The sequence below is a fragment of the Rissa tridactyla genome, chromosome 2, assembly GCF_028500815.1.
Source record: "Rissa tridactyla isolate bRisTri1 chromosome 2, bRisTri1.patW.cur.20221130, whole genome shotgun sequence".
Taxonomy (NCBI): domain Eukaryota; kingdom Metazoa; phylum Chordata; class Aves; order Charadriiformes; family Laridae; genus Rissa; species Rissa tridactyla.
The window spans coordinates 46,668,877-46,695,862 of NC_071467.1; the positions used below are offsets into that span (position 1 = coordinate 46,668,877).

The following is a 26,986-nucleotide window of genomic DNA, read 5'->3' on the forward strand; positions in this document are numbered from 1 at the left end:
TCACTGTTAAGGTTATTATGCCGGTAGCAGCTCTGTTATTCCTCAGCAGAAGGAAAAAAAAACCAACAACAACAAAAAAAAAAAACAACCACCGTAATTTTCTTCAGACAAACAAGCCAAGTCATCCACGTTTGTTTTCATCTAATCGAGCATACAACTCGCCGCTTTAGTCAGATATTTGAAAGCAGCATCATTTCCTGCGGTTTGAAAAATCAGCTTTAAGGGGCGTGTTCTCTGCAGAGGCATTGCTTGCTGTCATCCAGGCAGTATTTAAAATAACTGTATATTAACATAAGGGGAGCTACCGGCCGTATTATCACCCTTCGAGTCGGCAGCAAGGAGCACATAAAACCAGTTGCGTTCCGGGCTGCGCCGCGACCCTTATCAAACAATGCAAACAATTTTAATGAGCTTATCTGCCGGAACATATTGTCGGAGATGTTAATGCAGAAGCGCTGCCAGCAGCGCATGCCAAGCGATTCATCAAAAATGCCTACAACTGCGACAAAGGACGTGCCCGCCCCCCCCCCCCAAAAAAAAAAAAAAAGAAAAAACGATAAATAAATACAAGATGGGGCTGGCTCCCACCGCCGCGGCGCGGGCGGATGGAGCCGCCCTCCCACCCCCAAAGCATCGGCGGTGGGGGCGGGGGGATGTCACCCCCGCCCCGATGAGCGGTGGGTGGCTGTCACCCTCGGACTGGCGTGCCGGGGGTGGGGGGCCCGTCTCCCGTCCCCCACTCCGCGGTGCGGGCTGGCGGCCGGGCAGGGGCTGCCCGCGCCCCGCCACCCCCGGCCGCCGCCTCCCGCACGGCGCCGCCTCCAAGATCCGCAGCGAGGTGCTGCGGCTTCTTCCAGGGGGAGCTGCCTGCGCGGGCTTCTCCCCTTCCTTCCTTCCTTTTTTTTTTTTTTCTCTCCCCCCTTTTTCCCCATTTTTTTCCCCTTTTTATTTTTATTTTATTCTTTTTAGCCGCCTTTCTTCCGCCCGGGAGCGGAGAGCCCCCCCAACCCGCCAGACATCCCGCCTATTCAACCAAAGGCTTTTCCAGCCGGACAATGCGAGCGCCGCCGCAGCCCCCGTCCCTCCGGCGGGACCGGAGGGTGGCGGGGGGGGCTGCAAAGGGACCGCGCGGATTGCAGCGGTATCGGGAGGTGGGGGGGGGGGGGGGCCGTAGCCCACCCGCCTTATGCAACCGCCCCCCGCGCTGCAGCCCTCCCCCCCCCCCCGCCCTCGACTCGCCGCCGCCCCGCTATCCGCCGCCGCCGTACCTGTAGGAGCGCTCCCCCCGCACCGTGTGCTTCCTGAAGGGGATGATGGTCCCGTTATCCTGGATGATGTCGTTGTTGTTCTCGCCATTTGGGGACAGGGCTTGGGTCGGTCCGGGCATTGGCGCTCCCCGCCGCTCCGCGGAGCCCCCGCGCTGCTGCTGCCGCTGCTGCTGCTGCCGCTGCTGTGCGGAAGGTGGCGGCGGCGGCGGCGGCTCCCGACTCCCCCCCTCCCGCCCCGCCCCCGCCGCGCACGTCAGGCCCGCCGCCGCCCCACGTGACCGCCCCTCGCCATGGCAACCGGCCGACTCCGCGCCCTTCGCCTCCCGCCGCCCCGCGGTGAGGGGGGGGGGACGGAGACGGGACACCCGCTCCGCCCCGCGCCCACGCACAAAGAGCCGCCCGACACGCGTGTGCGGGGACGGGGGGGATACCCGCGGGGACGGCGGTGAGGGCAGACAAAGCCCCGCGCCGCACACTACCCACCCACTCCCCCGTTATCCCGCCGCTCCGCGCGTGTCCGTGGGCGGCACAGAAACGCGTCCTTCTCCCACCCCCCCCCCACCCCTTCCCCACCCTCCAGGAACGGGGAGGGGAACCACGCCGGTCCTCTGCACACCTCTCCCCGTGACAACGGCAGCCACGGCTTCACCACGGTTTTACGAGAACAACCGAGACCTCGATGCCCAATACCTCGGCATCACCCTCCTGCCCCCGATACCTGAACATCCCTCTCTCCTTGCCCTCATACCTCAGCATCATAGAATCACAGAAGGGGTGGGGTTGGAAGGGACCTTAAAGATCACCCAGTTCCAACCCCCTGCCATGGGCAGGGACACCTCCCACTAGACCAGGCTGCTCAAAGCCCCATCCAGCCTGGCCTTGAACACTTCCAGGGATGGGGCATCCACAGCCGCCCTGGGCAACCTGTTCCAGTGCCTCACCACCCTGGCCACACCGCCCTCACGTCACCCTCCTTGCCCTGGTACCTCAGCATCGCCCTCTTTCCCCTGACACCTCCCACCTTTCCCTGACACCACGGGGCTGTTTCAGGCTCTGGGTTTGGCAATTAGCAGGAAACAAGCCGCCACACCACGCTGCTCTGTTGCACTGCCCCGATGGCAGCAGTACAGACCAAATGGGGAGACACCACCCAGCTGTCCTGAACATCCTCCCTCCGTTTTGGTGTGCCCAGGGTAATTACGGCCATCTCCACCACACAAAGCTTGCCCTGGTCTGCCAGCTCCACAAGAACAGGTTTTATGTTTATTACGGTAGACACTTTAGTAACAAAAATGTGCATAAATATTAGATGGTACAAGGATAGACTATGTCAGAAATCATGGACCCCACACCATACACAAAATACAAGGTTTAAGTTCATCGATGTTATTTTTTTTCCTGTTCCTGTATCTGCTACGCCACCTGGATTTCCACCCGTCCTCCCTTCCCACCCCCAAGCACCAGGATGTCCAAGTTACCAAGCTCTATATCCCTGCTTACAGCTTCACCAGAGAGCACCGCAGAACACCTGTCAGGCTGCATTGCACATTTCCAGCTTTCTCCTGCTCTCAGGCTTACACAGAGAAACCATTTGATGGCACCATCCTTTAAAATCATGCTTGGGTCAGAAACAAGAAGGGAAAAAAGCCTGCCAAGGCAGCAGCACTGAACTGCTGGCACTGCTGACGCTGCTAGCACCACCATTCACACAACCCCTCATCTCTTCCTCCTCTTCATTTCAAAGGGTTTCTTATTCCTGCCCCCTACCCCCGTTTCCCTCTGCCTATCTCTATGATTTCCACATATCTCCCCTTGCCTAAATAGCATCCTTCAAGGTTTGACATCAACCACAGAGCAATGCTGGTCATCCTTGGAAGGAGATCTGAACTTCATCGCGGCAAAACCTACCCTCATGTCCCAACAATGGATCAAAACTCACACATTAACCAATTAGAAAAACAAACTATCCAACTGTTTACAAATTGTTTTCTCTAAACAGAGACCAGCAAGAGTGGCCATGGGCACAGTCTCTAAACAGCTCTGACCTCGAGGCTGTTAGACACAAAAGAGTAAAAAAAAGAAAATAATAAAAATAAATATTAAGGCAGATCTGCCAACATCTTTAAAAAAAAAAAAAGGCACCCCCAAATCCAACTCTCCTTCAAAATGAGTTTTAAGGTGCCAGGTCTAATGGAAGCAATAAGGATATTTCCAATATTTTCTCAGAGGCACATGCTGATATTTTAATACAGCTCAATTTCTGGAGCATGAGTTCGATCAGGTTTATACCTCAGATTTTTTTTCTGCACAAAGAAAGTGATTTTACAAAATTTTAACTAATCTTTATCTAATCTTTCAGACCAAAATGACACTTTGCTGAAAGCTTAGTTTACATGATTATGCTCATGATATAGACTTTGGATTCACAGAGAGCTTGTCAGGTGAACGCAATCAATAACTAAAGACCAACTGCACAGCACTTGGGCTGCTGAGAAACTACTTGGATTTAAATCAGATGTATACATTCACAGACACACAGAGCAATCTCTAACAAAACTCAAATTAGTCTGCCAATTTACCACAGTCCTCTGAACAACAAAAAAGGAGGTTTTATTTATTATTTCTGCCAGGTTTTCAAATATACTCAAATCTCACTTTCAGTGACCAACCTATGGACATTTGCAGTTGACATATTTTATTGAAAAATGTTCCATTCATCCGGCAACAGCAAACCCCCTGGAGAAAGCTGCCTTTGAGTCTTTTTCAAAAGAAGCAGCAAAATACATTCTGCTAGAAAGGCCAGTAAGTGTCTTAGTAACATTCAAGACCATGGAGAAGCCAGAAACGGTACATGGTGACAGAATATAAAAATAATCTATAGCAGGTCTTTAGGGGCCAGACATAACCCTACCTGCTCTGCTAGGCGGCGAGCAGTAAAACGCGCTGCTACCCTAACTTGTAAAAATATTTTTATTTCTTCAACCGGTGGCAAAGAACAGAAGCTTCTTTATTGCAATCTCCAAAGCTGTTTAAAACACATACTGGCAAAGCCACAGGAGAGGAGTGCAGGTGAGGACAGCACGGCAGACTCGCTCCAGACCCCTTCTTGCCTCTGTATTAGGATTCAAGGTCAGAAAACACACGCTGTCTCAACGCAGTACCTTACCTTTATGGAAGCTGAGCCAGATCTCGGCAAAAGAAACTTGGCGCTCGTTTTCAGAAAGCACATGCTGCTTCAGTCCATCTAGCACAGCCTGCCGGGCGCAGGGTGCAATATGGAGTCCATAGGCATGGCACTCCCCCCGCTTACATCTGTTTCTGAGCACCATGTAGCCCACAAACACGACTGTCTACATGCAGGAAGCCAGCAACCTCTTCTTCCCACTTTCATCATGAGCAAAGAGGTCTCGGATGCGGATCCAGCAACACGGAACAAGAAAGAGGAACCTGTTGCTGTTATTATTATTGCTTTTATTTTTGTTATTTTATTGTTGTTATTAATGCTGTTATTACTAGGTGCCCATGCATCTGTGCTGCCTTTATAGGTTTTACACACAGCAGACGTACAAATATAAGAGCAGCTTGAAGAATGAAAGGTCAGCATGGCATTGATAAAAAACCCCCACCTATTGTATATTAAAAGTACTGAAATCTAGGACCCACAAGTGATGTGCAGACTAAGCAAAGCAAAGAGCCAGGAAAGAATTAATGCCGAAGGGTGGAATTACAAAACCTGATGTAATAGATCTTCAAGCAGTGAGAACCACAGAAGCAATGGCTGGAAGGGACCTGTGGAGGTCATCCAGTCCAATCTCCCACTTGGAGCAGGATCACCACCAGCACGAGATGAGGTCATGTTTGGTGACATGATCATAGCCTAGCCAAATCTTGAAAATCTCCATGGATGGAGATATCACAATCTCTCAGGGCAACCAGCTCCCGTGCCACATTAGCCTGCTGTTCCTCATTTCCCATCTGACTTTGGCTACAAGGTGATCCCACACTTCCCCTGGAAAACACAGCAAGTCCCAAGGCGTGCTGAGGATGAAAATGGCACCACGCCAGCACATGCATCCCAGTGCTTTGATTTCTGCTGTGGTGAACCGGGCAGATCGAGCACTGCAACAGACTTAAACATCATTCTCCAAAATCTGGTTCCTTCCTCCTCAGAGCTTTCGTTTTCAGTTCCTCTCTCCTTACTTGCTCTAGGCCTCACTTACTGCAGTAAAAAGGCCATGCAGCGTAATTTATAATGCCTGAGAGTGAAATCCCCTAAAAGCCCGAAATGCAGTGTAAGAAAGACCTCAGGCATGCTCGACCCAGAATTTTATACTAGGCAGCTAATGTGGAAATAAATTATGGGTATTTTAATGCTGATAAGAAGTGACCAATGCACAGCCTCTAAAAACAGAGGTGATGGCCACAGTAGAGACTTCTGCTGACATATTTGTTAGAAGATTAAAAAAAAAAAAAACAAACAACCCCAAACACATTTTTAGGGAGCTTTGTATGTGACACAAAGTATAAGTACAATTAATGATTTCAGAAATTCCCCATTGCTTGGATAACTTTGGAGGGGGAACAGGGGGTGAGATCAAGAAAAATGAATTTAACACCACAGTGGCCAGTGAACGTCCCTCATCTGACATCTCTGTTCAAATTCATAACAGAATCAGTGTGATATTCCTTGCACTGCTCTCAGAATACACTTCAGCTACAACTTCAAACTGCAGCAAACATCACGCAAGTATAACTATTTTGGGCCACGTACTTCACTTTTTAGAGGAGTTTCATGAACATTTCTGTCAGAAGTGTAATTTTTCCACTGGGAAACAGAATGAGAAAACTGGATTTCAGGCCAACAAGCAGTTAGAAGGTAACAACAGGTTTTGTAAAGCAGCAGTCCTGATCAACGTAGTCTGCTTTTCTAATTTAACTATTCTCATAGTCCTCCTCTATCAGGATGAAGATTAAGAGAATTCTGCAAAGCAACAGATTTACACACTGTAGAACAAAATCAAAGTTATTTCTAGCACTCAAGCATGCGTATTTATCAGAAACCCATGCATAAACGGCTTTTCCCGAAGGAGTTGGCCAACAGCGTTTAGATTTGAAAATAAGTGAATAAAGCAAACCAGGAAGAAAGTTTGGGAAGAGCTAAAAAAAAGTTACTCTGTTAAGCCTTGGGCACAACTTACTTGCTCAAGGAAGCCCCAATTCATTAAGGTACGCAGACATTATTCCCAGCATGAGGAGATTCAGTAAGATGGATATAACCATAAGCATACTTAACTAGGCTGCGTCAGGACCAGCCTAATTTCTGATAATATACACCATGAATGAAAGTTTCATTTAATAAATTAAGAAGAGAAGACTTAGGAGGATCCAGATTTGCATGTTATTTACGGGAAGTACAAATGAGGTGTCTGCAACTGCAGGTCTATTAGAGAGCACGGGCTTGCTCCAGCCCAAATTAGTGCACACTTCTAACCTGCGATGATAGCGATGATAACGTATTACACAGAAACGTCCATAAAGGAATTAGCAACAGCAGTGTTAGTAACACAGTGAACGTGTATCAGATATGATGTGGTGTATGATAAGTTTCGAGCTAACCTGGGTTATGCAGAAGAACTCACATTTCCTGTTTCCCTGGCACTGTCAACGCAACTGACCAGCCCAAAGGAAAGCTCCCACCGTGGCATAAAATCACTTCAAGGGAAAATTCAGAACTATAACTTTATAGACTTTTTTTGTTTACACAGCATTAAATAAATCCTCCCACCTCCATCCCGTTACTTCATTCTATGCCTTAAATTTCAGGGCACGTTGCATTTAAACTCGCCATACCAAACAGCAAATGATAATTTTGTCAGGACAAAGAAACACTGCATGAGTTTTAATAAAACAGCTACTTATCACTCCAGACATCCTGTAGATAAAGAATGAGCTTCCCACCCTTGGGGATTATAGTGTGGCCACTTTAAGCAAAGTCTTGATTATTTGCCTTCCCTGGAGAGAGACAGATAAAGAAAGAGAGGGCTGTCCCAGTTACACAATGTGCATGGACCACATCCCTATGAGGTAATTCAAGTCTATTTTTAAATACTCGGACATATTTATATTTCAGAGGTCACATTTAATATTTCAAGAAGTGTTCTGTGCCTGGGAGGAAGAATAAAATAAAACTTGGGGTCTTTGTCAGCTAAACATTCCTGAAAACTTAGCCTAACAAGCTGCAAATCCAATCTGACCATTACCGTATGAATTCCTCACTAAAGACAGAGGTCTTGAAGAGCCACAGCCTGTGGCTATTTTTCTTTAAAAAGGCAGCAGCTACCTTTTATAGTTACTGTATAAATCAAATAGAAATCAGAGGATTATTTCAAGATTCAAATATTGTCTACAAAACCAGGATTTTTTTTTTGTTCACAGAAACAGGATTTCAGAAGCCTTTGAATAGAAGAGATATTTTAAGACTAGTTTTGTACTTTTAATATTAATGGTTAGATTAAAATTAATAAATAGCTTTAGTGGACACTTATTAAATCCAACCCTTTCAGGGTTTAGCTAAATCCATGTGTTTTAAAGAAAAAAAATCCTATTTAGAAAGAAGCATTTTCCAGTATACATCAAAGGATTCTGTACTTTAAAACATAAGAAGTTCCCACTGAATATGCAACACTTCCTACATAACAAAAAGCTCCAATGAGATCAGGAAACACTCAGTGAAGAATGGTTCCAAAGAGAAAAAAATTTTACTTCCATTAACTCCAGACCAAACCCAAATTTTGAATTTTTTAGCGACCATTACTTTTGTGTTCTGTGATATCCACTGGGCTATAGCAGAGTTTCGGGCACACCTTGGGGAGCTGCTTTCATCTGAAAACCCATAAATGGAGCCTGCGATCAATAAATGCTTGAAGTAACAACTCCTGTCTCTCACTCTGCCTTTAATACCAACTGAAAGGAATTGAGGCAGGAGGCTGACTCATGGCTCATTCACACGCATTTACACGGAATTATCTGTCTGGAGCTGTTCTAGATTTACCATCACCACATCCATTTACAGCGAGGTGTTAACTTTTCTAGGCTTGTTTTGTCAGAGTTCAGATGTAATGACCACAAAGGGCCAAACAAAAGACATTCAAAGTGTTCAGGTAGTCTGGATTCCCAGACTTTTTCAGAGAATGACAAAACCTTAATCAAATGAAAGTGAGATTTGTGTTCTAGGAGGGATTTAGGATTTTCAAGTTTCCATACAGTACAGCTTCTGACTGTTACCACTGGAAAACATCAGAGCTCAGGCACTCATATCCTAAACAAAACCAATGAAACAACTTACAAATGGTAAGAGCCTGGAAGGGTTTGGAAATGTGAGAGAACAGAAGAAAAATCTAGTGTTTCTTTATATATTTTCAGCTGTTGGGAATCTTTGGCTTTCTTGGGGCTAAAGAGACAAATAAAAACCACATATTACCTCTGATGTTCCTTCTTACATTCTGTACCGAAAATATTAGCAATGTACTTTGAAGACACTTCAGTCTAATGACTTATTTCATATAAGCAACACTGGGACAAGGGAGAGGACAAATGAGAAGCTTTGCAATACCATTTGACAAAGTTTCCAACATGAAAATCTGATACGGTTGTATCTCACACTAAAGTGATGTCTTATTTGTTGATGATGACTTTCAACATTACTTGTTACTCTGCTGAAAACTTGGCTTGGCAATGACACAGCAGACAAAGAACTCAAGAATAGTTAAAAACAGCTCTTTGATTATCTGTTAGTATTGTACAAGAGTTGTGAAGCTCACAGCCATTTGATTTTCACTTCTTATCCGAGTAATTTAATGCCCCACTTGACTGTCCAGTACCTGCATATAACATAAGGATAAGTTTAAATGCTTTGGAACGATTATTGGCTAAGACCTGTTCGGCATTCAGTGTTGCACCTTGTCTCATACCACCATTATGGATACTGAACACATGAGGCTTACACAGCGTTTGCAAACCACCACAAGGAACATTACATTTGTCAACATTTACCAAACTGTCCAAGACACTCAGACACTCACCACTGCTAAAGAGGAAGGGAGGAGGCTGGCACAATAAAGTCATGGTTCCAGTAAGATGGTCAATTGAGTTTTTTGGATACCTATTACTGAATCAAAAATGTTTCAACCAGCTGATAGAAAGGGCTGGACCATTACAAACCAAGATCTGAAGGGGTTACTTCGTCCCAGGAAACTGTTAATTAAATGCCTGTCCTCCCACCGCCAGCAAAAAGCCAACATAAACATTATTACATACTCTAGCTAATGTGAAAGAAATACAGAGCGTATTCATGCCTGACCGGGATCAAAATCCCACTGCCAAGTCATTCAGTAGTCTGCGAGTGTTTCTGGGATTGCAAACCCTGGCCCAAGGATCCAGTGCCTCACTGCAAAATACTCTACAAATAGTTTCCTCATGTCCTTACAGCGTACTACAAATCATCCTCTTACAAAGCAAATGTGCCTCACATGCCCATCAAATCAGCAAATGCCAAGAGGTCACACGGAAAGTGGTGTGCTTTTTTGTTTGTATTCTGCCTGCCCTTTCTCTTGGTAACCGCTTTTTATCTGGTACATTCATAGAATTTTACAAAAACTAATTTCTGTCAGCTTTCCGCATTTTACCAGAAACAGGCCTCGCTGCTATGACCAGCTTCCTCAACACACTTACTGTCACACATCTGTGCAAGCTTCCTCTGCTTCACCCTCAGCACCACCATGGTTGGTCCCCATCCTTTCCTCCATGGTTTGCTTCCTGATCCATGCAGTACTTCCAGCTCTGCAGCTACACAAATGCTATCCCTTTTCTCCATTGCTACAACTAGATGAGCTCCTCCCTTTTATCTCAGGATATTTCCCACACCTGAGGTTTCCCCATTGTTCTTTTTCCCATTCTTTCCACCCTTCCTTTGTCAGGCATAATCCTTTGTAGCACTTGGGCAATTTCCATTTTCCTTCATCAGCCACCTGCAGAGAACCTGGATCAAATTGGTTTCCTTCCCTTAGACAAAGTCCCCGGTGTACCTATTGTCCAGCTACCATACTGTCATTAGCTAATTATGCCTCATTTCATCCAGGCTGAGAGGAACGTGCTGCAGTACTTGCCTGGTAAGCTGCACCCACGTTTGCATGCAGCCATCCCAAGAAGTGACACCTGTATTTAAGGGCTGAATAGCGCCCGGGGTTCACACACCTCGCGTGTGACACATTGCCACCATCAACACACTGAAGAGCTGAACACCGTGGGGCACAGCTGAAAACACTTGGGTGCAAGGATTTGCTGTTGATCACCAGCTCACAGAGAAACCTAGGACCGTTCCTCTTTGTGCTAGAACAGATTTATGTATTACACACACAATTTATCAGAAGTTTGTCTTATCATTCATATAGACTTGCTTTTAGTTATTTCAGGCTCCTTATGGGCCAAATGCAAGCATCTGAAGCACTCTGTTCCTTACTTTCCGATAATTTTATACACACATGCTTTTTAACTTACTGTTAAGTATTTAAGTCTTTAACACACTTGTAAGGAAATAGTTACTATTTGCAAATGCTAGAGCATTTGGGAGCACGACACTGTTCTTCTAAGTACAACTTCATTGCTACTTTACACAATACCATTACTAATCATGAAGTTTTTGTTTCCTTACTTATTAATGGAAAACAGACTTTTTCCAATGGCAACAGTCAATGTGCATTATTATCTTAGCGTTTATCCAAACTCTATTCATAAACTAGCTTTCAAATGAAGAGGAAAAATAATTTTCACAGACAGCTTTAACCACGTTACACTTCTGTTAGCACTGTGAATTAAAAAAAGAAAAAAAAATAATTCGCAAACTGTGTCAGGAAGCTTCTCTCGCTGACAGGCGTTTCCTAACAGGACTTCTGGAACCTGACATATTAGACCACGTTCCCATGAATGCTTTGAGCCCTTTATTAACCTAGTGCCACAGCTGCTTTATTTAGATACTAGCACCCTACAGAAAGCTTACCAAGCGTTTTCCGAAAAGCCTGAAATTTCAAATTAGCCAAAGAATGCCCTTGCCTGGTTGTTAAGAGGCAAAGCTAGTTGGGAGAAAGCTACTGCTGGCTTGCTTTAGTGGAAGGTGCATCTGCTAACAGCAACGCACTCCAATACTGGAGCTTGAGGAGGAGAAACGAGGAAGGAGGAAAACTTGCAAGCAATGTACACTCAACTTTGCCTATGAAGTCAAATTAACAACTTCTTAAAAAATCACACCTAGTAATTAAATTACTAGTACCACAACTGCTACCATAAATTTGTGGATCAAATGTGACACCAGCTGAAGTACTCCTGTAACTTTTATTTTCTTTAAATATAGGGAGCAGATGGAATGTAATATAAAGCCCACACCCCTACTCTAAAACAGAAGGAGGATCATTAAAAATGCACACACCTCCATTCTGAGCAGACAAGAGCATACAGAAAGTGCGTGGTCTTACTGGAAAGATAAACAGCTGGATTTAGTTGCTTCCATTAACCAATGACCCACTTGTCAAACATAAGCTGTAGATTTAAAAGAGTGATTACATGAAGCCTCTTATACTAGACAAAAAAAACCCTAGCTGTGAAATCAGACCAAGTCTGAAAATACTTGAGTGCAGTCAATATTGTTCTTTTAGACAGACACAAGACAGGAACCAGTTATTCTCTTTAAAAAGGGTAATATAATGTAAGGGTGTTTCCTATAGTGCCGTTCAGAAGGTGTTTATCCCATGCAGCCCACTCAGGTCATTAGCGGTGAGCCAAATCCAGGCATCGTATAAGAGGATGAAGCTCTCATGGAAGCCACCGCATAAACCTTAGTGTGGGGGCACTGCCAGCTTCCTTCTGTGAGGAACTGGTATTCAGGGAGAAGTAAAACTGGCACTCCCCACAATAAATGGTAACCACGACATCTACCTGGCCTATCTTATCACTCAGAGAGGATTTTTAAGGGGGGTTGTGGCTGTGCACGCTTTGGTGGCAGATCTGTGGAGTACTGTGTCCAGCTCTGGAACCCTCAGCACAAGAAGGACATGGACCTGTTGGAGCAGATCCAGCGGAGGGCCACAAAGATGATCAGAGGGCTGCAGCACCTCTCCTATGAGGACAGGCTGCGACAGTTGGGGTTGTTCAGCCTGGAGAAGAGAAGGCTCCAGGGAGACCTTAGAGCAGCCTTCCAGTACCTGAAGGGGGCCTACAGGAAAGCTGGGGAGGGGCTGTTTGCAAGGGCGTGTAGTGATAGGACGAGGGACAATGGTTTTAAACTAGAGCAAGGTAGGTTTAGATTAGACATTAGGAAGAAGTTCTTTACAATGAGGGTGGTGAGACACTGGAACACCCAGAGAGGTGGTGGAGGCCCCATCCCTGGAGACATTCAAGGCCAGGCTTGATGAGGCTCTGGGCAACCTGATCTAGTTGAAAATGTCCCTGCTTAGTTCAGGGGAGGTTGGACCAGATGACCTTTAAAGGTCCCTTCCAACCCAACACATTCTATGATTCTATCTCCAGATGGGGCTCTTAAGGCTTGATCCAGCTGCCACTGACTTCGCCCATGTGTCAGTGCCTCCCACCACACGCCTGTTTCTGTGCCTGCTCCAGGCTCAGGTAGGAACAAATGTGCAAGACGATGCAGATGATTACAACATTTGGGCTTGAGTGCAAGCCCTGAGTTAACAACAGAGGAAACATAGGAAGGACAACAAATTACTAGGTCCCCAGACACTGAAAACCTCTAATTTTGCCACCTTGTAAAGCAACAGCAGAGCACACAACAGTGGCCTTCCCACACTCTACCTAAGGCTAAACAAGTCTCTAAGAAGGCTGAAGAAGCCATTATTCTAAGCAACGTTTTTACTGTAAGGACAACTTATACAATTAAATGTGTGTTTGCTTCCACCTGACCTCACTAGCGTGCTGCCAGCGACTCATGCTTTACTGTGACTCAGCGTACAGGGTGATTTTCTGGAAGATGCAGATCATGGAGCAACTTAATTATATAAGAATCCCAGCAGTCAGCTAATGAAAACCAAAGCTTCCAGCCCCGGTGATTGCAGACAAATATTGGAAAAATGCTAATCCTTGGATTAAGAAAAAAACAAACAAGCAAATCCAAGAAACAAAGCCAGAAAAGCCAGCAACAATCACGCCTCGCCCCCCTGAAACCCATCCTTAAAATAAAGTGAAAAATTTGAATTAGCTCTTTCAAGCCTTTCTTCCCCCTTGGGCTCCTAGCAGGCAGGGTGGGTTTCTGGGAGCCTGTCCACCCCCTGGAGTTCACTCTGCTGCTGGATGCCCTGAGCAGTGCAGCTCAGCATCGCAGCGCCTGACGTGCAGGTACCTGCTGCAGCAGCAGCATCATCAGAGGCGAGGCCAGGTAGGCTACATGGCACCGACCATGCCACAGGACAGGGACGCATGTACTTCATAGAAAAGAAGGTACAGGTGGGAACACAGCCATGGCACTCCGAGCTCCGCATGCCTCCCATCCCACCTGCAACAGCATTTTGGTTTGTAGCTCAGTTCTTTGTCATGTTCCTCAGCAGCACTTGGGAGCCACCACTGCGTGCAGTCACCACTGTGCCACCCCAGCCTTCTCTCCCCATCTTCCTTTTACGCTCCTCCATCTGCATTCCTTTCTCCATCTCTCCTGCCTTTGCCTTTCCTTCCCTGGATGAAATCTAGAGTTACAGAGCTACTTACTGACTTTGCTGTTAGTGCTTTCTGGACATCGAAGTGATCAGCAAGCGATCACACTCACAGTCAGTATCATGACCACACTAGCAAGACACAGGCTACTAGAAAAAGGTCCTCTGTTTCCCTAACAGATCCAGCCTGATAGCAGATTTGGGGTAACTGCACAGACTCAAGGTATGTCCTGCTCATGTTTGCAAGATTAGATTTATAAAATCTAGAAACTGCTTTGATAAATGACACAGTTATTTTTATAGCATCTGGGTGCGCTACCAATACTTGACACGTTTGACAAGGATTAATATTTTTTTTGAGGTCCTTAAAAAAAATAACAGGACTTTTTTGCTGCTGGAGCAGAACTCAAATCATTGCTTGAATCACCTTTCGATAAACATTCTCCAGTTTTTTAAATGAAGCACCATTGATAGGCAAAACGCAGAAGGCAGCAAAAGACAACTAGAAATAAGGGTATCATTATTTTTTTATATTGTTGTATGTTGTCACAGCTTCTACACTCATGGCACAAGCAGCAACATTGTGTAACCTCTGAACAGTCATATTCTATATAAAATGAAAAAAGGCTTCTGTTAACATTTTGAGCACAAAAGGTACTGGTGGCATGAAAACAGTGTCTTTTCCTCATTACAGTAGAAAATGAGGTTTCTATTTAATAAAAACCCCAACCACAAGGCTATGTGTTTTTGTAACTGTGAATGTATGTCAGTGCTGTTGACAGCTTCTGCGTTGGAAAGGATCTCATTATTAACGCTGAACAAAACCACACGTTATCTTTTTGAAAAGCAAAGTTATGTTCCTGATGAGTCAGCCGCTTTGCTGAGCTCCTGTGGGATAATTTTTGCTATGGGGCACTGAAAAAATAAATATCACCCCAAAGTTCAGAATATTTTCAGACAGCACCATAAAAGGCTATCCAAGCTACCCAATTCCTAAGTTAAAAAGGGAACGGGGCTGGTGAGTGCGCAGCCATAAACAAACATTCCACTTCGGTTAACTTTGCTCTCTTAGGTTCAGGATTTAGGTCTCAAGTTTTCTCACGTAGGATCAAAATCAGCTATAAAGCGGCTGTGTCCCATGCAGGACTGACCCCTAAAGAGATGTCCTCCACTACATTCTGGGGGACCTTGCGGTGTTTCCACAGAAAGAAAATGCTTTCAGAGCAGTCTGCTCGGTCCAGAAGTTCACCAATTTCATACTACTTAAGAAGGTCTAAAGGTATAAGTGTCCCTTAATAAAGTCACATCTTCTTTGGTGGACATTAAGAGGACCAGTTTAGGGAAACGAGCAGTGGGGAACTGAGTGGGAAACGGAGTGCTCTTAGCTAGAAGTAGTATTTTACTCTGCACCAGTGCTGGTGCTGGAAGGTAGGGAGAAAGACGCAAGAGGAAGTACTTCTTTAGTCTGCCTGCTTTAAGTACTTGCATGCAGCTTCTGCATGAATGACCAGAGAACATTTGTTTCTTTGCAAGAAAAAGAAAACCTTGTATGGGTCTTTTTCTGAACACCTCATGAATTGGTAGTTCATCATACAAACGTACCTTTTTTGTATATATATATATGTGTGTGTATATACACTTTTTAAAAATACATATTTGTTTTCTATCTCAAAATTATTGAAATATAACAGATCCCAGAACTGCTTTCTAATGTTAGGGTATATTGTAAATATTTTAGTGATAATACATCAAGCAAGGAATTGTAACTGCCAAAAGCCCAGTGTAAAAGGTGTGAAATTCCTTGGATGTTCCAACACCATTCCTCATGCTGTTGTCCATGTAGCTTAACACCATGAAAAAGTATGCCCATTTGTCAGGCTCAAAGGCACCAAAACCAGATCGGAAGGTTTCCTGAGTGGAGGCTAGTACAAAATAGCATGTTACACGGATTTGGCTTTTGCAATTGTAATAGCTCAACTAATTCTCTAGCAATATAATGAATCTCTGGTATTAGAAGGCTGATAGATAGATCTTTATTTTGACGTATAATAGGCCATAAGGACTAAGGGATTTGGAGACGAAAGGCTACACAGTAAGCAGCAATCCACGGGGAATATGCTGGAAAACTATTTGTTGCTTCATGGAGAGGGTTACCCGTTGCAGGAAATCTGCATGTGTCAGATAAATCCTATTAGACAGGTAGGATGCAGTCTGCTTTTATAAATGTCCATTTTGTGGCTGCACATTATCTCAACACTCACAGTTTTCCTTAGATTTCCTGTTGTTTCAAAGTACTTGTGACAACACCAGTAAAACCACAGTGACTTTAGGTGACTTTAAGCAGCAGCACTGCTCTGTGCAAGAGTAGGAAGTGATCGATGAAACCCACCGTGGTTCAGCATGGGGCATTGCCCCGCAGCACTTCCACCTGCACCACCTTCACGGGAAGGAGTGTGTCCACAGGGGGAGGACGTTTTACATTTTCCTCGTTCTTGCTTTCAAGGTGCCTCTTATAGTCTAGAGCTATTGCTTCATCCTTGAGGCATACAAGCCTCTTTCAGCTCTAAATTATAGATTTCTGTTCTTCTCCTGAGAATCTCCAGGTGCACTCAAGCCCTGCGTAGCTTCTAATTGCTGCAAAAGTAACTCTTCTCTCACAGCCTGACGAATCTGAACTCTTTGGCTCTTCTTTTAACTCTCCCTCTCCCAGTGTCAATCTCTTCTCCTTACCTGCCTCTGTGCCAGAGAACATAGGCAATTCTTGTATTTCCCATAGAACTTACCCTGAATAATTTCTCACATCTATCATGTATGTGGCAAAATCTTTCTGCAAAGATTTTTAAGGCTTTTTTCCAGGGCATTAAATAACTTGGAGCAAATCCCTAGTTTTACTGTGAAACAAGTCTTTAAAATATCTCAGACAAACGTTTTTACTTTTAACTACAAAGCACAAAGAAAGTATCAACGCAAACTGAGATGACTCCTACCTCCAAAGTTCGCATTTGTATGCTGCAACAGCTTTTCAAGCCTTAGCAGAAATGCAGGAGTATGTTTTCAAATGGAAGTTCTTCGTTAGGCAGCCCTAGCATCATTTCAGTGCTACGCGTATTTTCAGCACTAGCTATGAATGAAGAAACCCCACACTGTACCGCAAACCACTAATGCTGCAGCGCATTCCTTGCCGGGGGAAAAGGCAAGTAGAGTAGCCAGCACAGCCTGGTGAGCCCTGTCAGTAGTGAATCTCTTCAAATAGGAGGTTTATTACCGGGTATCCTACATTCCATTTGGGCAACAGTGAAGATTTCTTGTTTCAGAGCACAGATGCAGCAGCAATGACACCAGGGGAACAAGCGATGGCAACCGCCGGGTGCCCGCATCCGTTCCAGGCGCATCCTTTCCGAAGGCTTTCTAAACATTGCCACCTTGTGGGCCTTCCGTCTCCTCCTGCCACCCATCTCCGCTCGCCACAGGTGACTCCCTGCGCGGACGTCACAGATGCCGCGCCGGAGGCCGGACAATTGAAATTAACATCCAACTTGGGTGGGATGCGATTTAAAGGCCCGCAGTCAGGGATCAAAAAAAGGGACAGCACCTTACAAATTCTACTTGAAATCAATTACTAACCCTGTACAGTGGCGCTTGCTGTAGTTTGCTCTTTTCCCACTTAACATTATGAAGGTAGCACTAATAATGTGCAGAAGAGCTAACATTTAACAAAACAAAAGCAAGAATACAATTTCTCAAAGCTCCCAAGCAGAAGGAAAGAAGTTAAATTCACTGTCTACCTTTAGTTTCCCTTTTTTAAATTATTTCTTTCTGCCAGCATTTCCTTCTTACTCCAGTCAAAAACCCACATAATTTCCAAAAAGTCTGTGGCATCTAGTTTACCTTTCATCAGTTCTGCTTCATGAATGAGTAATTCCTGATGACTTGAATCTATTAATTACACAGTCAAAGATGTTGCAAATGAATATCACTTATTATTGATACCAAACTTATCTAGCTACTGCGTTATAGACATCAAACACAAGTTCTTGTGTACTTGCTCAGTCTCTAGCACTATAAAAACCACATACGAACACACAAGCATACTTACTTTGAGCATCCAAACACTTTCCCTGGTTGCCGGCTTGAACTATTCCTTGCAGCAATTTGGTACTAGAAAAAAAAACATGAAAACCTTTAGTTCAACAAGCAAACAGGAAAAAAAGCAACCCCTCACTGAATGGTCTTTGTCTGTATCGGTTGGGCAGTGATGCAATAGCCGTATGCTAAAAATGAAACAAGAGGAGAAGTCCTTCATTACAATACCCTAATTCAAGGGTGTTCACAATGGTTCACTGTCTAACACATCTGCACAACAATCAGATGTCCCTCTGATATAGTAGGAAATCTATGAGGTCCCTTATGCAGTGCTACATTCAGAGTTTATTCATAATTGCCAGGCCCGTTGCTGTTTCTTCATCTGACCAGGCTTTTTTGGAGCACAGGCAATCAGTTATGACCGTTGTGTCATGCAACTGGGGCCTTGCTGCGCTTGTCCATACAGCTTTTCAGAGGAAAAAAAAATAAATCCACCATTGAAAAACACATGAACTGGTACCCAGCAACTATGCTTTTGCCAATACAACACAAAAACACTGGCAATCCTCTGAAGTGTCTCATTTAGCAATGAAGTCATGATGCTGCCCACTTGTAGCAGCCACATTATGGCCCGTTCCTTTCTGTGTTTCTAGATGTGATTGCCTGCAATTGCTAGATTTGTCCTCACATCCATTCTCTCAAGTCCTGCATCACAGGCTCCAGAAACATAAGCAGGAGCAGCCATATATGGGTTTTTAATTTGTACCATGAATTACATACTAGGGTTACGTGGCTGAGTTTCTTAATTCACCTTCTCAGTCAGCAGGAAATATCATTCCTAGCAGGTAAATAATGGTTTACAGTCAGACCAGGGCTCTCGTTATTGCTTGTTTTGCATTCCTAGTCAACTAGTTGAGACAGCCCAGCAGGGAGGGGTATTCCAAAGGCATCTATCTCTGCATAACAGCATGAAATTCCACCAAACAGGAGCCCAGTGGGGCTTGGATTGAATCAGGACTGAGGGATACAAGAAGCTCTCACAGGTGAATTTATATTCATCATAAACCCTGTTTTAAGAGAAGGAAAACATAAAGCAATTCCCACTCCAATTCATTATCATCTGGGAAAGGTAAACAGACCTTTAAAGATGGCTTGTCTAAAGGACTGGATCCCAGCTCCAGGAGCTGTGACTCATCCTGGCAGAGAACTTAGGAAGGCTGCTAGCAGACTGGAAGGATGAAGCTACCTTAAAGCCAAACCAGAATGAGAATTTGCTATTAAAGATGTTATTGTTTCATTTCTTTGAATCTCTCCAAGCCTCTTAAGCTTTGCTTTTCAATATGCTCTTTTTCGTCCATTTTTTTAATGCGGAAAGTGATTCCAGCACAGCTGACAAACCTCAGGCATCCTACTGGCAAAGGAACAGCAAACCCATCATGGTATATTGGCTTTTGCTCAAGTAGACACCCCCCTCCCCCCCAAAACTTAATCTGGGCTCTAACAACACTACTCCAATAACTTGTAAGGATGGGACACTCTTAAAACGATGGTTAGAAGTAGTAATCCTGCATTAGAAGGTACTGACCAGAACTTTAACAGGCAACAGCAGTGGAGAGACACAGTGATTTCCCTTCGAAATGCGAGACTTAATTTGCTCATGGAACATTTTCTGTACTACACTTTGAGGAGAGTGATATTTATGGCATATTGAAGACAGAGAGAACCATTTCGTTGTCTTCAGTAAGTGGAAGGTTTGAGAGTGACTTGAATAACACTACACTGAACTTCATTTGCATAGTCTTAAAAAAGAAAAAACAGAAGTCCTCACAGCAGAGATTCCTAACACTTGAAAACTGAGGATGATGTACCTCTTTGGTTTGATCTGTACGTGTATCTCAGCAACAGCTCCTGACTTTTTGCCTGGTTACAGGTACTTACCTGAGGTACAGGGCGCAGTGCGATGGCTACGGCCAGATGAGATAATTAGCACTTGCGTGCTGCTGTGTGCAGTAGCACTGCCAGGTCTCCACCTGCTCCATAAGCCATGCCAACACCTCGACCTGTACTTCTGGCTTGAGATGCCGGAGTGGCACCCAGGCAAGGGAGTGGTAGGAAACATTGGATCATTAAGGTGGAATTTAATTTAGGTGGACAAAGGAATTCAGTAGAGGTCCTAGTTAGTGGGTGTGAGGAAGGGTAACGATGGGGAGCTGGAATCTTCTTTGGAAGGGTGGAGGGATAAAAGTGTACAATGAGAACAAGGGGGAGGAAAGGATGCCATATTTCTTCCCACTACATGCCAGGCCATGCATAGCTCTCAGCTGCAGACATTGGCATCACGTCAACGCTCTACATTAGCCAGTGACTGCAATTCGGTTCCTCAGAATTCCCCAACAGAGGGGGTTCCCATCTCCTAAGGGGTAACCTACAAAGACATCTAAAGAACTTACTCCTTCCACACTGGTACACATAGGAAAAAGGTCAAGGGGTAAAAAGCAAGAGGATAAAGATCTAAAGAATCCGAAAAATGCAAAAGATCTTAAAACAGGGAAAAAACAATACTACTTTAAGAACAATTTAAAGAGGAATCTCAGAAAATCTCATAAAGTGAAGCAGGTAAGAAAAAAGGATTACACATTTTTCAAACTAGGAAATCACAATTTGTTCAATGTTTTAAAGTCACACATAGCTGCAAGTTCCCTGTACTATACTATCTGTTCCCCTGATGGGGATTGTGCTGGGAGAAATGGGGCCAGTATTTACTAGAAAATGTTATAACAGAATTGGGCAGATTTTGCTAATAGCTGATGACTACTCACACAGTGCGTTCAAGTTATGCCCCTCCTACAGTCCACTCCTGCAACAACTCGTGTCACCCTGCTGGAGCAACAGCCAGGAGGCCAAGCCCAGCCGGGGGGGTCAGACTGGTGGGCCACTGGTTTCCAGTTGGGTGTTCAAAAAGTCTCTCAGGGACTTGCTTCTCCAGGCTATGGACCTACGTCTCTGTAGCCTATGCTTGCCACTTTCTCAGATGAGGTTGAGTTACACAACCTGCTGTTGATCCTAGTGTGTGCTGCTGGTGGCCTTGGATGGGTTTGGCAGACTCTTGCTGTCTGGAGTTTACGGGAACTTGGGATATTCAGTGGACCACTGTTCTTCAGGGTTTCTCTGGTCTTGGGAGGCTTTCACCTGTTCCCTCTCAGCACCTACTTCTCCTCCCTGTGAACTTGTTTTCTGGTAGCCATTGCTACATCCATAAACTTAGTTACCTGTTAAACCCGTTCACAAAAAGTGACACAGAAGGGGCTTCTATGACAACATGCCTTGAAATTCTGAAAAATATTGATTTAATTCTGAATGAAAATGGACTGAAAAAAGAAAAAAACCCAAACAAAATAAGGATTGGACAGGAGGGATATGAGAAAGCAAGCCAAAAGCCAAGCAACTAAGTGAAAAAAAGTCAGTAAATCAAAGAATCTGCAGAAAACAGGATACAATACCTTCTAGAAGCACATCATAAACTCATACTATGAAAAGTAGTACCCACAGCTGTAAGTTTGAAGGACCAAGGAGGAAGAGTTAGGACAGAATGTTATTAAGGTGATTTAAATCAAATGCCTTCTAGTACATTTCATGACATATTTTCAAAATTTTGTTGCAGGGAGCTGTACGACCCATGTGGGTACAGAGCCCTGACTTCTGCTACTGTGTCTCAGTGAACTGGGTGCTTTCTACCGTACTGCACAGATCTTTTTTCCGCCCCCCACCCGCCAAGGGCTGGGAATGTGATGTTGCATGAGAACAATTTGTAATATAGGCTGACAGTCACCTATTACTGCTTCAAATATCCTCAGCAGTTACAGAAAACAACTTCAAACCCAACTTATTTTTAGCAACTGAAAGAATTCAAGCAAACCCCTTGTGGCTGCTATCCAGGCATTTGCTGAGTGGAGAATAGCTTGACAAATTACAGAAATGGACAAACTCAGAGTGTAAATCAGTAAACAGTGCATATCACTATTTATGTATGCTTTCCTGTTGAAAGGATGAACTTAAAGATTAAGGCTTTCAGCATCAAAGGAAAGAACGGCTGCTTTTATGAACTGTGCATGAATCACAAAAACCAAAACAAAAACCCCCATACACTTATAACAGTTGTGCAGATTTCTCAACCTACTGTTAACTGCCAGCCCAACCCTACGCTGTCTCACTGCTCCCCGGTAAGTCCTCTGCCCCTATTCACGGCCAGGCTCTGCAGCAGTATATGGAAGGCACAAAGACACAGACTGAAAGCAAAGAAATCAAGTAACAGACCTGAGTTTAGTGCTATTCTCCAACTCCAAACCTGTGAGAAATACCCTAGTTTGACCTGGAGTGCTTCACAAGGAAGGCAGTCCCAGAAGACACGAGACACTGCCACCGAGCACATGACAGAGCTTCCCACCTCTTTTCCTCTTGCCATTTCAAACACAGCTTTGTCCCAGCGCTTCTGCTGCTCTGCCAGGGCTCTGATTGCAAGTCATCTATTGGCATGAAAAAGGTCCCAGAGACTTCTTATAAAACTCTGTTCCCTCCCACTCATTTACAAAGCAACCAATCTTTTTTTGGTCATTTACATATAAAGTAAATCCAAGCATGTCCTACTTAATGACTTAGTAGGAAAGAACATGCATCCTTTCTCAGAAAGACTTCTTCTAACCCTGCTTGGGAAGCCACTAGGTTTTTCTCCCCATAGAGCAGTGAACCAACTTCTGTCATTTTTGTTGTCCTCTCCCATCCTCAACTTTTTGTAAACTGGAGTTTCCAAGATGCAGGTGCCTTAGAGAGAGTGTTGGGTTCAAAGCTCCAGCCGACTGCAGTGTCACACCTACCTTTGCGCAGCAGCCTGCCTGCCTGCCCTCCTCCTGCTAACGAGCACCTTCCCTGCCCTCCTGCCCCGTAACTTTGAGGCACGGTAATTATCTTTCAACTTGAAAAGGGTGTAACAGAGCTCAGTTCATGGGATTTTAGTTAGTGTGACAGATTTGGCACGCTTTTTTTTTGGCATAACAAGCAATGCCAAACCAGTATATCAAGCAGTAGGTGGCAGACCTAATAGGACAAACAGAGGAGAATGTGTATTTGTCACTACTCTGTCAGAGCAGCAAGCTGACACATTACACTTAGCTCCATTTCAACCAAAAAAAAAAAGTTTATCTCTGCACCTTTTTGAGAAAACAATATTTTTTCAATTATTTGAGGCATCCTTTTGTTTAAACTTTAGTTCAGAGTCATTGATGTCCATATTTCAGTTTCTATGACACTAACTAAAAATCTGTTCTACTTCTATCGCCAGCGCCTACATCTGTTGGCTTCTGCATCCAATACCATCACCAATTTTGTTTGGCATCTGTGTGGTTTGCACATTTGACTGCAGTTTACTATTGATGCACTTCTGTATGTAATATGCATTTCAATGCGTTTTTCTGGTAGGCGTTATGCCATCTTACAGAACGCACCTGGTTTGAGAATAACTGGAGTTGATCAAGTGTCTGCCTCGTTTCATGTGCTAGAATCACTTAACACATATCTTTTTAATACTTTCCTCTATAAACAAAGTTATGCTGCGGTGATGCATATGTTTTATAGCGAGGCAGGAAAAGCCAGCACTGACTAAGGTTTCATATTATGAAGAATTTGGCAATAATATTGCCTTAAGGCATTCCAGTCTTAACTGTTCCCTCCTTATTTATATCCCTGGGCTGCCCCTCAGTTTTTCTGGAACAACTCTGAATCCAGTCTACTCTGAAGCAGGCAGAAAAAATGATTTAATTTCAAAGTTACCTTTTGTTTTTGCAGATTTTGAATAAATAAATCTGGGGCAGTTCCCTGTTCCAGTACACGGCATGGCTCTGTCAACAACTGAGAGGGCAGGAACTTGCTGGCTGGTATTGCTGACCAGAAACTGGTACAGGGAACAACTCCAATGAGTGGGCTGGAATATTAAGCTTTAAAACCAGGCATGACTTCCTCTTCAAATATGGCCTGGAGACCAGTGGGTGCACAGAACACGTATCAGCATTTCCCTCTTTGATATGAAAGGAGTGAAGGACACATGAAGGCCACCTAGCAGCCACTACTTTGGTCCAGGTTAACCCACCACAACTTTCCAGTACATTTATTTTCCTGTGCCCAGCTTCAGGCTTCATTTTGTGGCTAATTTTTATAAGCTAATCAGCAACTTGTAATTACAAACAAGATTCAAGGAAAAAAAATTAAGGTATACATTCAGATGTTAAAACACAAACACCTGTATCTGTGTTTTGACCCAAGACACATTTTCTGAAGTTCTTTTAAGACAGCTAAACCTGAAGATTAGCAGGAGAAGTCCTGATAGCATAATAATATGTTGAATTACCCAGGTTGACATTCTTTGAAAACAAGCCTGCTGAACAAGCAGGGTAGGAAGAGCCCAAAGTTAACTTCCATGGAAGTGTTATCAGGCAGATGCAGCAAACTGAGGGACTCTCAGAACAGCTTCACGGATCCAAAATGCACCAGCTTCGGGACCAGCCAAATATTTAGAAGAACGAGTTGATTTAAGAGCTTTAAAGGACAGATGTTGAAACTCAAGAAATAACTTAAATTTAAATGGCACCTTTCACTGTAACCCTTACACATCTAGATATGCCTGAGAAAAATGCAGGTAGCTCAGTTAGGGTGCCTGAGGTTAGATGGGCTGAAACCCCCTCTATTGTGGATCAGTTTTTCAGATCTCTTCACAGTGAGCGAAGGAAATAAAGCATATCAGAGAATACTCAGCAAAAATCAGTTAGGTGGCCACAGAGGGGGACAAATGCTCCTGCCAGCCCTCTGTTCTAACACACTGCTCTGTGATGAGCGCACAGCCATGCCTGCAATTGTCCAGCTTACTGATCACTGAACTTTGCCAACTTACAGAATTCAGTAGCTTTCTTTAAAGAGTAAAAATAATCTCTACAGCAGTGCAACATTTGCTACCTATGCCTATCTCACACCAGGAAAGAGGCAAAGACAGGCCTGGATAGCAAATATGCAAATTCTTGCCTTCAGGAGGGAATGATCTTGTGTGGTGCCAGCTAGCTGGAGACCAATGTCAGGGGGAAAAAAAAAAAAAAAAGATCTGGAAGCCTTAGTGGACAAGTTGGAAAAGACTCAGCAGTGTGCCCTTGCAGTAGAGAAGCACAGCCCTACGCTGGGCTGGGTTTGCAGATCCAAGGCAGTAATTATTCCCCTGTGAAGTGAAGTACCTGCGTACTGGGTAGCCACAAACCAGTGATAGACATCCTGGAGCCCAATCTACTATACCAAGATGATTAAGGAGCTGGAGCACATAACGCAGGAGAGGCTGAGAGAGTTGGGTTTGTCCAGCCTGAAGTAGAGTAGGCTTAGGGTGTGGGGGGATGTACTACTGCAGCCCACAGCTACCCGAGGGGAGGGTGTAGAGAAGATGGAACCAGGATCTTCTCAAAGGCACACGTTGACATTGCAAGAAGTTAACAGGCAAGTTTCAACAGGGCAAACCCTGATCACATGTTAGGAAAAATGTTTTCATCATGAGGGTGGTTGAACATTGAGTCCAGTGAAGCTGGGAAGTCTGAATGTCTTTGAGACATTCAAGAGATCAACAAGTTCCCGAGCAACCTGAATTGTTTGGGATGCCATTGAACAGGGGCTGGACAAGATGACCTCTTTCAGCCTGTATCATCCAATGATTCTGTGTAAAAGTACCATAACTGCAGGCTGCTCATTGCCTGTTTGCCTCACCCAGGAAAGAGAGCCCTAGTTAGGCTACTGGACTGCCATTTCAGCCCTTTTAACAGTTCTGGCATGTCTTTCTCTGCCTCAAGTGCCTGAACAGGAAATGGGATTAGCTCAAGGATGTAAAGATAGATTCCAGTGTCTGTGGCAAGGGTAAAAACCAGCTAAAGTCTTGTCTCTTGATTTTTATTTCTGTCCTTAAGAATCTAAATATATAATACATAAATATATTTATAATACATAATATCCAACATATAAATCTGAAAAAGCTTTTCTCTTTACAGCACTGGTGAAGCAGATAGGGCTCATGGACTCGTCTCTTGTGTGAGCAGAATGGATTACTTGCAGTCAATTACAGATGTACAAACCTATGAAGGCTGTAAGACTATAGCTTGTGGAAATGTCCTGTGAACTTCTGATTAGACAAGGTGCCCACATGACAACTGAAGATACATTGAAGGGTGTAGCATCACCTCATTTGTACAGCACAGATCACCCCATGTGCTCTGAGTCATAAACCAAAAACATTTGAGTTTTTTCCCCTCTCATTTTCACCTAATCAATCCCAACCATCCAGTTTTCCCAGATGGTATGTAAGAGTCACTTTTCCATAGATTCACAGTGCAGCAATCATCCCTGGATGCCAATCTCTGCTGAAAGGACTGTACTAATCTTTTACATTAGCTAATCAGTGGAGAAAAGTGGTCAGCTGGTCCCAATGACATTATCACAGCCAAGTGATCACGAAACTCTGAGAAGCATGTTCTAAGCCTTCTCCGAGCTCCTGAGGGGCAGATCCCCTTTAATTTCTCATGTTTTGAGTCAGTCCTTCAAGCATCCTCAGCTACAAGGTGAAGAATGGCACACCATCATTTCACACACTTCTGCAGGTATTTTGACAGAAAGCAGTCAGCAATCGCTGTGTTTGGCACAGGTAACATGATCTGGGTATGTTGATAGGCAGAGAAATGCTATTTCGTATTTATTCATGTTTCAAAACAGTGAGTGCTGATTTGCTTACCCTACCCAGGCGGCCATAGCTCTGGTCACTAAGACTGACAAATATAATAGCTACCTATATTCTCAGGAAGGATCGGAACCCCGCGCTTGTAAAAGGTCTATCAGAAACTGGGGGCAACCTTG

General features: G+C 44.3%; 1 protein-coding gene across 3 annotated transcripts in view; it reads right to left on the bottom strand.

Moving 5' to 3' along the window:
* MAPRE2 (microtubule associated protein RP/EB family member 2) overlaps positions 1-26,986 on the bottom strand; it is a 93,732-nt gene that overhangs the window by 59,232 nt on the left and 7,514 nt on the right. The window contains exon 2 of one of the 3 annotated variants that reach the window (XM_054190476.1): positions 18,078-18,139. In XM_054190476.1, the coding sequence (XP_054046451.1) occupies positions 18,078-18,139 (62 nt within the window). Of the gene's footprint in view, positions 1-1,268; positions 1,482-18,077; positions 18,140-26,986 lie in introns of those variants that run through there. The other 2 variants (XM_054190477.1, XM_054190478.1) reach the window with 2 other exon arrangements.